This window comes from Onychostoma macrolepis, chromosome 13, assembly GCF_012432095.1.
Source record: "Onychostoma macrolepis isolate SWU-2019 chromosome 13, ASM1243209v1, whole genome shotgun sequence".
Lineage (NCBI taxonomy): Eukaryota > Metazoa > Chordata > Actinopteri > Cypriniformes > Cyprinidae > Onychostoma > Onychostoma macrolepis.
Genome location: NC_081167.1, coordinates 23,440,460 through 23,453,693, shown reverse-complemented (window position 1 = coordinate 23,453,693; position 13,234 = coordinate 23,440,460). Strand labels below are relative to the sequence as shown.

General features: G+C 36.7%; 1 protein-coding gene across 13 annotated transcripts in view; it reads left to right on the top strand.

Annotated features, from left to right (window-relative positions):
• The window catches only part of syne2b (spectrin repeat containing, nuclear envelope 2b), a 109,597-nt gene that overhangs the window by 2,532 nt on the left and 93,831 nt on the right, over nucleotides 1–13,234 (top strand). For 10 of the 13 annotated variants that reach the window (XM_058795764.1, XM_058795769.1, XM_058795768.1 and 7 more), the window contains exons 2-15: nucleotides 655–792; nucleotides 4,970–5,031; nucleotides 6,131–6,226; nucleotides 6,569–6,646; nucleotides 7,129–7,221; nucleotides 7,381–7,577; nucleotides 7,666–7,865; nucleotides 7,999–8,099; nucleotides 8,639–8,722; nucleotides 11,739–11,852; nucleotides 12,190–12,327; nucleotides 12,528–12,692; nucleotides 12,789–12,901; nucleotides 13,038–13,206. In XM_058795764.1, the coding sequence (XP_058651747.1) occupies nucleotides 705–792; nucleotides 4,970–5,031; nucleotides 6,131–6,226; nucleotides 6,569–6,646; nucleotides 7,129–7,221; nucleotides 7,381–7,577; nucleotides 7,666–7,865; nucleotides 7,999–8,099; nucleotides 8,639–8,722; nucleotides 11,739–11,852; nucleotides 12,190–12,327; nucleotides 12,528–12,692; nucleotides 12,789–12,901; nucleotides 13,038–13,206 (1,698 nt within the window). In that variant the 5' untranslated portion in view covers nucleotides 655–704. Of the gene's footprint in view, nucleotides 1–654; nucleotides 793–2,483; nucleotides 2,683–2,847; nucleotides 2,920–4,969; nucleotides 5,032–6,130; nucleotides 6,227–6,568; nucleotides 6,647–7,128; nucleotides 7,222–7,380; nucleotides 7,578–7,665; nucleotides 7,866–7,998; nucleotides 8,100–8,638; nucleotides 8,723–10,908; nucleotides 10,957–11,738; nucleotides 11,853–12,189; nucleotides 12,328–12,527; nucleotides 12,693–12,788; nucleotides 12,902–13,037; nucleotides 13,207–13,234 lie in introns of those variants that run through there. The other 3 variants (XM_058795759.1, XM_058795762.1, XM_058795767.1) reach the window with 3 other exon arrangements.

Genomic DNA, 13,234 nt, shown 5'->3' with positions numbered 1-13,234 from the left:
AATACACTGTGGAACTCAGTTATTTCTGTGTTTCTATCAAAGTCCCTTTAAGGCAAAACCATACGAGTGACATGTCTTGGGTATTCTATAGTCTTTGGATTCTATGACCTCAAATATGAAAAAGCAGCCAAAAAATGTTTCAAATTAAACTTTATATTTTGAGAATAGTGCTTTAAGTAGTACTCTGTTTATTGATTTTTCAACTGACATGTCCTCAAATTAATTTTTGGCAGGAAAATACCAGCATAAACAAACCAGTATTGGCTATTTTCAAAAGATTGCATAAAAAAGTTATTTTGTTATATGTTATAAATAATCAGCTCGACTCATGTTTTTGTAAGTCTAGGATACCCTTCTTATAGAAATGCTTCCTTAAATTACAAAACAAGCATTTAATAAAAGTTACAGAGTCGAAAAGAAATGCATAACAGAAAGGACCCTATGTCAAAGGAATGTTAAAGAACACTATTAAAGAAAGATTTTCAAATTTTTTTTTATGTTCTTCACACTAAGAAAAAGATTCACTCAAAAGTTCTTTTGGAGAATCAAAAATAGTTCTTATATGGTATCTGTGAAAACACGATTTTGTGAAAACACCTTTATTCTTAAGAGTGTAAACCTGGACTGCTAAGACATCATCTGTCCTCTCCACAGATGCTGCAATGCCTCAGGTTGTTCTCAGCTGACCTCTCTCCGTGAGAACCATGACGTCACAAAGGACATCCGGAGACCTGCCCGATGAACGTGGCTCGCTCCCACTGGACATCGATGATGTCCACATACTACTGCAAGGTCAGAGTGAAGCTTTTATTGAGCATAAAACTAAAATAAAATGTTGCTCGTATCTGATTTGGTGTGTCATTATATGTTATATGTTTGACAGTATCGAAATGTATATTGCAATAATTTTCACTTCTTGTTTGAACTTCATGGATGATTCTATGAATTCATTCATTCATTCATTCAACAAATGTCTTCATCTGTTTATTCAAAAGCAGATTAAAGTGATTTATTGGTGATGCCAAATGATATGGGTTAAAATCTCTCTCTCGATCTCTCTCTCACGCATACAAACACCCAAACACATTATGTTGTGATATTAAATCAATGACTTAAATAAGGCACAAATAATGCATGGTCACGTGTTTTGCAGATTGTTTGGCAACAGACAGATGTAATTAAAGTTCTGTTGCCCTGAGTCATGAAGAGTTGCACAAAAGTGTTTTTTTTAGAAGGCAGGGTGTGGGTAATTTATTCTTTTTAATCCACAAATATCTTTGCTGTCTCTGTTGTAGTGTCTTTGTTGTTGTTTTGAGAGTAAAGTAATATGGATGTGTAGATAAGGAATAGTTCACCCAAAAATAAAAATTTGCTGAAGATGTACTCACCCTCAGGCCAAGATGTAGATGAGTTTGTTTCTTGATCGGAACAGATTTGGATAATTTTAGCATTACATCACTTTCTCACCAGTGGATTCTCTGCAATGAATGGGTGCCGTCAGAATGACAGGTCAAACGAATCCAACATTAAGGCATTTTCTTGCTTCTGGCCAAAATATGACTCCATAATTAATAATAATGCTTTGTTCAGTGGAAAAGTCCTCACACGTTTGTTTAGAACTGATTTGGACAGGTTTTTTTTTTTCTTTTCACTTGTAAGTGGTGCTGGATTTGTGCATATTTCTGTCCTGATTCAGACAGGACGACATTTTCACAGGAGAAAGCAATATTATGGATACAGGCCTTGTAGTTTAACCAGAAGCATTGGTTTATTATTGTTAATTTATGGACTAGAGTCATGTGGATTACTTGTGGATTATTGCAATGTTTTTATCAGCTGCTCATTCTGGCGGCACCCATTTGTGAGCAAATGGTGTAATGCTAGATTTCTCCAAACCTGTTCAGATGAAGAAACAAACTCATTCTCTGCTCGGATGGCCTGAGGGCAAGTAACTTACCAGCAAATTTTCATTTTTGAAGTGAACTATTCATTTAATAAACACAATTTAGGCAATTACTTCTGAAAAAACATAATTGATCACTGCTTGTTTGTGGAGTCAAGGGGTTGTTCAGTTGCCAAGAACTGATGTTTAATGTGTTTTCAGGCTACTTTTTCTCATTCTTTCTTTTTTAAATCATTAGAAAAAAACATACAATATGACTTTGGTAATATTTTTCTGTTGGTTTTCTGAAATGAAATAAAAAATCAGTGTAAATTACTAAACACTGGTAGCAGGTGAAATTGTGTTACACAATATTTGTTTCATATCTCAAGAATCATTGAATAATTGATGTCTTAACATGTTGATCACTGCTGGAGCCCTGAGGATACAGTAGAACTGCATTAGGAGAAGAGTTAATGAGCACATGTGTGGACATGCTGTGTGCGTTTCTTTTAGCATAAGTAAAAGGTGGAGCTTTTTTTGAAACCTGCAGTACTGGCACTGATCCTGAATTACTTCGCTAAAGGTTACCAGGCAAGTTGTGCCGTGTGTTTACGGTACTTTTCAGTTTTACAGTTGACACATGTTCTCCAGTATTTCAAAGCGGGTGTTTTGCACTGCTTTGTATTGCAAGATGAGGCTGGTTTCTGAAACATTTCTGTCGCTGCACACTTCAAAATGCAACAACTGATGATAATACAGGGAATTCTGGGATAGCAAATCTGCTGACAGCAGCATGGGTGAGTTTGTAGTTGGTTTGAAATGAGTTAAAAATATTTTTTGTTCCTCAGAATGCTGTAGATAGACCAGACAGTATGCATAATATTTTTCTGACATAAATATTTTTCTATCATGCGCATCTGAACGTCATTGTGCAATCACAACTGTTGATGTCTCCTTAAAAGACAACAAAAAGAAGTTGCCTCATTTTGTACACCCATCTGAAAGGTCTCATATGAAGAAACATGGATCACAAGGTGAGGTGCACATAATTTATATCAAACATTTTATTTTTTTGGCATATTCTCCAATGCAATCTTACAGAAAATCCTTTTTTTTTTTATAAATAAATAAGCGTTCAAAATTGGTTGTATGTCTTGAAAGAGGTCTTTCAGATTTCAGTAATCATGGAGCTTTCAGTTATAGTAGTGTATTTGATTCTACTTCTCTATTACTGTGAACCATTATGAAAGTCATTTGTTCATTGTATCTGTCCCGCCTGAATGAAGTGTCAGTCAAAAGCTGTCATCCATTTTGTGTCTTTTCTTTTTTTATCTTCTCTATGGTTTCACTATTGTGTCCCCTCCCTCTGTTGTTCTCTCAAAGGGAGGTGTTGTCTCTAACGAGTTAAGAACTGCACCTCCCAAAACACATTAGATTATACGATATGAACTTTGTTCAATGGAAACATTCCAGTCTTTTCTGTCATTGTGTTTCTGTAGAGTTCATTTGAATTAGGTCACCAGTAAAGGGGAGTGATTGCTTTTGTTTCTTTGAAATCTTTCTTTCTGAGGTGGATCAACAACTTGGCTGGTTCAGTTTTTGAGTTTGTGTGTGTGCCACAATTTTTCGCCTTTCTGCACTTGCCTCACTCATTTCTTTCCCAATATTCTTTTGGCCTCTTTTTCATTGTTGTCTGTTAGTTATGATTCATTCTTTTGGACTAGGTCTCTGGTGGGTGACAAATCCCAGGAACTGAATCTGATCCCTGTGTCAGTTTCTGTTTTGCTTAACAGCAACACTGGCAACTTGCAGTTTCCTTTTTTTAAAGACAACAGATGGATGTCATTAATAAATGCCATTAATTAGATTTGACTGAAACACATCAGAGTGATAAAATTCTCTAAAAACAAATGTTTATTTTTATTACTATAAGAAAATACTTTCACAAGATGGTTACCTTTGTTATGGGTCTTGTTTCAATTTGTCTGCAGGTTTCTTTTACCTGTTGTGTAATAAAAATCACTTCTTCAGGGCTTGACATATCAGTTTCCAGGGTAAAAATGACCGTGGGTCAACTGTGTCAAGTGTAAAAACGTGTTAGTATTTGATAGCTGAACTCTAAATAAATCCCTAGGAAACTTAGCGTGGGTGTCAGCTGATAACTTTAACCCTTTCAAAGCTTTCCCTCATCCTGTGCTGCTGATACAGAAGTGTGTGAGCAGTGACTGTCAAATCCTTCCAGTCCTGTCAAGGAATCTATTCAAACACACATTCTCTCATTCTCTCTTTATGGGTCAGTCGGTCAAGAGCCGCATCTCTGAGACATTATCCTGATAATAACTGACCTGAGAGTCTTATTCATAGTGAGCATGGCCATGTTTAGCAGTTAATGAGGGAGATCTCTTTTAGAATCACCGCAGGCTGGCAAAGCGAGTCAGGTTGGCAGTCAGGTTTGTCTTATTGGATTTGCAGAAACAGTGGTTGAAGATTGCACGTGATTGATTGAGAGGAGAGTTGTCAACACTGAGAAAACATATCGTGAGAGATTTTAAGGTCCTTGTTTAAGAAGAAGAATGGAAGAAGTGGATTGTGAGAGAATGGAGGAGAAAGATGTTCTTCACACAGCTGATGAGCTCATTGACTTTGTGGAACTTTATAACGGTAAACATAAATGGCGCTCTATTTGATGTGACTACTTTTAAGTCTGTATTGCATTTCATGTGGAGCGCATGCAAATTATTACGACAAAAGTTGGTAGCCTATGAATGAATGAATGAATTTGCTCTCAAACAAGTGTTTTTTTCCAGTGTTTGCATACATGTTTATTCTTCTACAGATTAATGTTATTCATGTTATTTAAATTAATTTATTTGGGGTAAAAGTTCATGCCATTGCTAGACAAACCCTGTCCATTGTCATTATACCCTCCAAAATGTTATGGGTGAATACAAATGCACCTGTTTCTTCAAAAACAAATTCTTCTTCAGTCCTCCAAATCGTGTGTGTCGTTGTTTGAGGTGTGTTCACTCCCTGTGTTTCTACATGCTGGTTTTCATAATGTTCTCCTGTCTGTTTTGCCTTCAGTCGAGCAGGAGCAGATTCAGAAAAGAACCTTCACGAACTGGATCAATGCCCAGCTGTCTAAGGTGAGGGTCAAAGAGCTCCTAAAGCTGACTTAGCTATAATAGTGATGTTGTGTTTATCTGAATCATCACAGTCATCATCTCACTTGCATTTTTTTTAATCACGTGTATTGACAGCGAATCACAAATTGCATTTTTTGACATGCAACTAAATTACAGATAAATGACCAACACGGAGAGGTTTTTTGGTAGAGGTCATTCCTGCAGGTTCTCCAATAGCGGAGAGGGAATGAGGGGTGGGCAGGGGGTAAATATAATCTCAGACATGGGCCAGAAAGACAGACAGCAACAGGAGTTGGTCAGCACACATGCTCGTGAACACACATATTCACACCCACAGCTACTTATAAAGTGAGCAAATGACACAATCAGTTTGTCGTGGCTTGACATCTTACGTGCATGAACAGAGGTGTTATTTTAGATAATTTCATAATGCTCTTCTCTCCGTATCCCCAGCAAACACTTACTAATGCCCGGAGCTCTCAGTTTTATGTAAAAGGTTTGAACAGGATAAGTTCACACAAGCTTGTTTGATTTGTCCTCTAGACATGTCTGAATATCTGCTGTGAATACATTTCCTAACAAATTGGATACAAATGGAAACTAAGCAATCTTTCAAACTATATAATTTTGCACAAAAAAGTTTTGGGTAGATTTGAGGGGAAATGTGCTTAATTGTAATAAACAAACTAAAAAAGTTTTGGTAACACTTTGCTTAAGGCTTTTATGTATAATGCATTAATTATGCCGTGTAATGCATTGTGCAATCTAATGAATAGTTGTAACCACAGTTAATACATTATAACACTTATCAATTCATTGTTACACTATGAATTTAAATTTGGTTATTATAATTATTTACGACAGGATATAATGTATTACAACGCACATTATGAATAATTATAATGCATTATACCCTTTAATAACCATTTATATAAAGGCTTTAAGTGAAGTGTTACCAATTGTTTTTTTTTTTCATTTTAATTATTTTGAGGTGATATATTACCCAGAAATGTTTTTGTACCTGTATGGTTTAGTTATGAATTTATATATTGTGTGCATTATGGTGTTTAATTTGTAATATTTCATTTTGCTCTCTCAGAGGAGTCCTCCAGTTACAGTGGTGGATCTTTTCAATGAATTCAGAGATGGAAGCAGACTATTGGACTTGCTGGAGGTGTTGACTGGTCAGAGAATGGTAAGAGTCTGATTCATTAGTGGTCAACTGATTTTTCATTAACCTATGCTGATATCTAGAGAACAAGGTGGCCTTTGCCCAATATATATATACATCTATACCTATACACCTATAATACAGTAACACTTAATGTAGATTTTGAGAAGAGATTAATATTTATTTTGCACAATTATACTCCATATCTGCTTAAAAATGTTTGAAAACAGAAGAAAGTGCACTATCCATTGACTAGGTTATTGGCTGATTGATGATTGATAAACTCAAAATATTGGCATATATACCAAATTATTACAAAAACATGAGCAGTGATTTTGTGATAACCACAACCTACCTTCATTTCAGAGCCGGGAAAAAGGAAGAGGGACATTTCAGCACAGAACAAACATTGAGAAAGGTCTAGGGTTCCTTAAGAGGAAATCGGTAAGATGCAGCACTGTGGAAAATACTCGTGGAAATGTATCAGCACATTAATGGATCAACACAATTGTCAACTTTTTCCCCCACAGGAGAAAGTTTCCAACTTTAATTGTGTGCAATCAATTTAAATTTGTAAAACCACAAAAAAAAAAGTTCATCCATTTGTGTTGGAACTACATCAATGATTTTTGTTTGTTTGTTTGTTATGGGGAATTTTCTGTTCCCTGCATGCATGCTTTTTTATAAGAGTTTCTGTTATGTTGGAGTTTTGGTGTTACCATAGTTGTGAAGAGTGGAGCTAAGGCTGAGCACAGGCTAATGAAAGTGAAGATTATTCTGTGCTGCTTTGAAGATCAGTCTCATTTTTCTTTGCCCCTCCAGCCAACATCACACGACTGTGTGAAGAAAAGCATTACATTTAGCTCCCTGCTGTGAGGAGGTCAAATATCAACATCTGTTATTTTATTAACATTTTTGTCCTGCAGATCAAACTGGTCAACATCAATGTCTCGGACATCATGGATGGGAAGCCTTCCATCATTCTGGGTCTCGTCTGGACCATCATCATGCACATTCATGTAAGTTTACTGTCACAGTCTAACAAAAGAGTTGGGTTATATTAACCATTAGATTTAAGAAGTCCTAATAAAGTGTACTAATATAAAATGTACTACAAATATACTAAACTGAGAAGAATGATTGTCAATTTTGTGATTTTTCACTTTTATATTGTTTAGATCGAAGAGTTGGCCAGCACATTGAACTTTAGTTCTCGTCAGTCATCTCTGGAGTCATTGGCGAGTTTAGACACTCGATCGACCAGCAGCAGTGCCCGCAGCAGTCCGGTGCCACCCCGTGGTTCACCCCTGCACACCCGTTTCCGCGTATCTGCCAAGAAAGCCCTGCTGCTTTGGGTCAGAGAGCAGTGCCAAAAGTGAGCAGCAACCTGCTAGAAGGGATTCTTGGGAACAGTGAGATTCTGTTCTATGAAACCAATAACCTTTTTCTGTCTTTTTTCACAGGGCTGGTTGTACTCTGAATGTGAAGGACTTTAAGGCGAGCTGGAGAAGTGGTGTAGTGTTTTTGGCGATACTTCATGCTCTGAGACCGAATATAGTGGACCTAACCAGAGCCCGAACAAGAACCAACAGACAGAATCTGGAGGAAGCCTTCCATATTGCTGAAAGAGAACTTCACATCCCCAGACTACTAGATCCAGCCGGTAAGTGTGTGTTTATGCCATGCAAATATATACTGTGTTGTTTTATTGTATAGTATTCAACAAGCAGTGATAATTTTAGGCTTTTGTTTTCTATATGACATACTCATAGAAGAATGGTGTATTTGTATTTCAGATGTTGATGTTAGGGATCCTGATGAAAAGTCAATTATGACTTATGTTGCACAGTTCCTGCAGTACTCTAAAGATGCTTCTGTTTCTGACGAGGAAATGCAGGTTAGCCACACACACACACACACACACATAAAAGTGTACACTTTTATCATTGACTTTTTGTGCTGTTTTTAATGACTACTGTATACCCTAAATCTGGTCTTTCACAGATGCCTTTGCCATTTATTTATTTTAATAAAAATATTTTGCCCATCTGAACCAATTTTACTAGTGAGCACTATCCTCTCAAGTATGGAATAGCTCAGCCAAAAATTTAAGTTCTGTCATCATTTATTCACTCTTGTTTTGGAGCTATTCCTTGAATCATTTCTTCAAGAGGTTTTTTTTAATTGCATTAATTTAATTGCATTTTTAATTGCATTCCACAAATCACACATCCTTGGGTTTTACTATACTGTATATGGGAACCTTTATATATTTATCATATTCATAATATATCAAAATGCACACAGGTCTCCAACATTTCACACTGTAAATCTAAATGCTCAAGTGACTCTTTATGCTCTCACATCTTTTTATTCTTCTTCCTCTGTTCTCTTCTTCTTTCTGTTTTTTGTTTTTCCCTCTCGATGGTGGTTTAGTATCTCACTCCTCCTCAGCGCCTCTCCCCTGTCAATCTGCCATCAGACTTTACTCCTTCTATAGCTGCATCACCTTTAAGACAGGTACTTCTATCTGCCTGTCTCTCTCTCTGAGTTTTAGCAGCTGGATTCATTAATTAGCTGCTTTTTCTCTTTTAGTTTTGTAAAGGTGTGTTAGTTGTTGTGTTACTAGGATTATTCACAAATGTCTATGAAAGGTTAATTCGGACTTGTCTGGCCTATTTAACCCTAAACGAGTGTGTGAGTAAATGCAGTATATACACTCTCAAAAAGGTACAAAAGCTGTCACTCACATGGCACCTTTTCAAAGGTTACACCTTTGTACCATATTTACCTCTAAAGATTGATTATGATACCTTAAAGGTGCATATTAGTACTTTTTTAATAGGTACTGCCCCAGTGGCATCTTTTATAACTTTTTTTTTTCTGAAAGTGTACTGTAAGTGGTTGACATAACAATTTTTAGGCTTCTCTTTTAATCATCAAGATTTTGGGTTTAAATTTATAAGAACATACAACCCGAATTCCAGAAATGTTGGGACGGTTTTTAAATTTGAATTAAATGAAAGCTTAAAAGACTTTCAAATTACATGAGCCGATATTTTATTCACAATAGAAAATAGAGAACATAACAAATGTTTAAATGGAGAAATTGTACACTTTTATCCACTAAATGAGCTAATTTCAAATTTGATGCCTGCTACAAGTCTCAAAAAAGTTGGCACGGGGGCAACAAAGGGCTGAAAAAGCAATACATTTTGAAAAGATTCAGCTGGGAGAACATCTAGCAACTAATTAAGTTAATTGACATCAAGTCTGTAACACGATTAGCTATAAAAGGGATGTCTTAGAGAGGCAGAGTCTCTCAGAAGTAAAGATGGGCAGAGGCTCTCCAATCTGTGAAAGAGTGTGTAAAGAGATTGTGTAATACTTTAAAAACAACGTTTCTCAACGTCAAATTGCAAAGGCTTCGCAAATCTCATCATCTACATTGCATAACATCATTAAAAGATTCAGAGAAACTGGAGAAATCTCTGTGTGTAAGGGACAAGGCCGAAGACCTTTGTTGGATGCCCGTGGTCTTCGGGCCCTCAGACAACACTGCATCACTCTGACACGGCATGATTCTGTCATTAACATTACTATATGGGCCCAGGAATACTTCTAGAAACCACTGTCGGTAAACACAATCTGCCGTGCCATATGCAGATGCTAACTAAAGCTCTATCATGCAGAAATGAAGTCATATGTGAACATGGTCCAGAAGCGCCGTCGTGTCCTGTGGTCCAAAGATCATTTAAAATGTGTCAAAGTGGAAAAGTGTTCTATGGTCATTCTTGTTGGAAATCACGGCGCCATGTCCTCCGGATTAAAGAGGAGGGAGACCTTCCAGCGTGTTATCAGCGTTCAGTTCAAAAGCCAGCATCTCTGATGGTATGGGGGTGCATATTTGCATATGGAATGGGCAGCTTGCATGTTTTGGAAGGCACTATGAATGCTGAAAAGTATATAAAGGTTTTAGAGCAACATATGCTCCCATCCAGATGACGTCTATTTCAGGAGGAAATGGAAAAACCATACAAAACCACATACTGCAGCTATTACAACAGCATGGCTACATAGAGTCCGGGTGCCTGCCTGCAGTCCAGATCTTTCACCTTTAGAGAACATTTACCGCACCATTAAACGAAAAATACATCAAAGATGACCACAAACTCTTCAGCAGCTGGAAACCTATATCAGGCAAGAATGGGACCAAATTCCAACACCAAAACTCCAGAAACTCATAACCTCGATGCCCAGACGTCTTCAAACTGTTTTGAAAAGAAGAGGAGATGCTTCACCATGGTAAACATGGTAAACATGCCCCCGTCCCAACTATTTTGAGATCTGTAGCAGGCATCAAATTTTAAATGAGCTCATTTTGTGCATTAAATTGTAAAATTTCTCAGTTTAAACATTTATTATATTCTCTATGTTCTATTGTGAATAAAATATTGGCTCATGTGATTTGAAAGTCTTTTGGTTTTCATTTTATTCAAATTTAAAAAACATTTCCGGAATTCGGGTTGTATAAGTGTATATTTTAGGTTGTCAAGTATGTTATCTGTGATTCTTAATGATTTTAAACTTTTTTACTTATTTTGACTGAAGAGTTTGACTGATTCTTGCTGTGGTCCACTTTTGTAATTGTTTTACTTGAACTGTTCTCTGATCAGGCTTACCTGTTAATACCCTGTCCAATCAAATCAGGCCCTCCCAAATCACCTGAGACAGCTCGAGCAGCTGCCCCTGGGGTAAAATATGAACCCTGTCCCCTTTTATGATGCCCCCTGTGTTGCTCAGTGACTACTATGTCTTGCATGTATAAACATGCTGGTAACTGTAAACTCAATTATGTAGATAACCCCAGAAATTACAGAGCTAATCCATATATAACCAGACGAGATAATCCGTGGAATTAAAGAGATAATTTATCTAATAAAGCATCTCTTGTGTTTGAAGACTCTTAATACACTGAACCTGAGCTTTCGTGGCACTTAGCAGAAGCATTTTAATTACAGACATGCTGAGTAAGTTCGTTTGTGTTAAGAACTAAACTCTGACTGCTTTACTGTTTAGTCTGTAATGTAAATAGTATTTAACTTGCAAAGTTGTTTAATCCATATCATTTGCCTAAGACTTGAATTGATGAAATTATTTTTGTTTTGTATACCTTGATTATAACGACACCATAAACTAATTAATGGATTAAAAAAAATCAAAGGCTGTGTTCGAAATCGCACACTCTTTGAGTCTGAGTACTGTAGGTACTTCTTCTGAATAAGCAATTACTTCACAAATTAGTACATTAGCCATGTTGTCATTGTCATGTGCCCTAGCAGTGTCAGTTGCGTTACTTACTAAGTAATTTGGGTACATTTCACCTACTGTTTTATGACTATTATGAATTCAAACATTCTACTCTTTTCACATACTGTTTAGACTACTATATAGTATAGAAGTATGCGATTTCAAATGCAGCCAAACAGTTTTTGTTGTTGTTTTTGATCTTTCTTTATTGTTCCTGTCTGTCCAGACCTCAGCCAATCAGAAGGCTCAGGAGGTCACACGCTGGTTGGATCAGGCCTATCAGGAGCTGATAGAGGGGTGGGACTCCACCGAAGGAGAGAGCTATGCTGAGAGATACCAAGTAAGACCTGAATTCTTATATATTGATATAGTCTTATTTGAATGAATACAGTCCATACTGCAGAATGAAACAAGATGCACAAGTTATTCTGGGAAATACATTATTGAATTTGAGCAAAGAACATTTATTTATTGATATTTCTGATTGCTTAATTGATTGATTTATCAGCAAATTATGTGAAATATTATTTTATGTTATTTTATTATTATTTTTATTTTATTTTATCTATTTTAATCTACTGACTTTGTTGAGATACTGAGTAATAATATCTTGGCCATAAAATGAACACATTTGCAGAAAGATTTTTTGCATTAATGTGTATTTACTTGTGTTTCAGGTCTTCCACACCTTCATTGTGTCCTTTAACGAGCAGCGGCGGCCCGTAATGCCATTACTAACAGCGATGAAGAGGACTCCTCATCTCAGTGCAGAGCAGAAAGCTCTTAGACGAGCCTGGGATGCTCTCGCTGAGAAGGTCACTGCATCACAGAAACTTTCTCTGTTGTGTTACTTGTTTGATATTTGATGGGTTTTGAGTTTTCGACTGTGTGCTGAGATTCATCAGACCCAATAGAAAAACAGAAAAATAACATGTCTGAATGCATGTCATATAAATAGAAAATGTATAGAAATTCTAATAGTAGAAGTCTTATGCTAATTTATGTCTATGTGTAGCTACGCGAGTATAAAACAGAGCTGGACCTGAGCCTTCCATCCCCACTAGACACTGTAGGCCGCTGGTTATTGCGTATTGAAGAGGTTTTATCTGCTGAAGAGGTCGAGCCAATAGATCACTCCCGAGCCGCAGAGGAGGCTCGGGAGAAACTTGAGATACTAAAGGTTTGACTAACTTTCTTCCTTTTATTATGGCTATAGAGCTGTTCATTCATGAAAATATAAGTAATGTCATATTTCTGCCTGTGTGTTTATCTGCAGGTATGTTTGGAGGAGATGCCACATCATATCAAGAGGTTTAATATGTTTCAAAACACAAATGAGTTTGGAGAGGCTCTGGTGCCAGTAGACAAGATGGAAGAGATGAAGAGAAGGTTAGTTTGTTTGCTTAATCAGCCAGGAGTCATATTGCAAATGAAACAGCATCACTTTTAATTGCAATATTGCTGTTTTTATTTCATGAAATGCAGTAAACTATTTAATATTTTTGTGTATGCGTTCATTTTCCAGGTTCACCAGTGTCCGTGTAACAGCTAAATATCATAGTATTAAGCTAGAGTACCGTGAGCACAGACACACAGTAGTAGACCTGCTGAATCAACTCAACATTAAACTGCGATCTTGGAAAAGAGCCTACATTTCCCAGGAGGCTGTTCGTGTGCTAATGCAGGACTGGAATGTGAGTGAGAATTTTAGTGAAGTCAAAT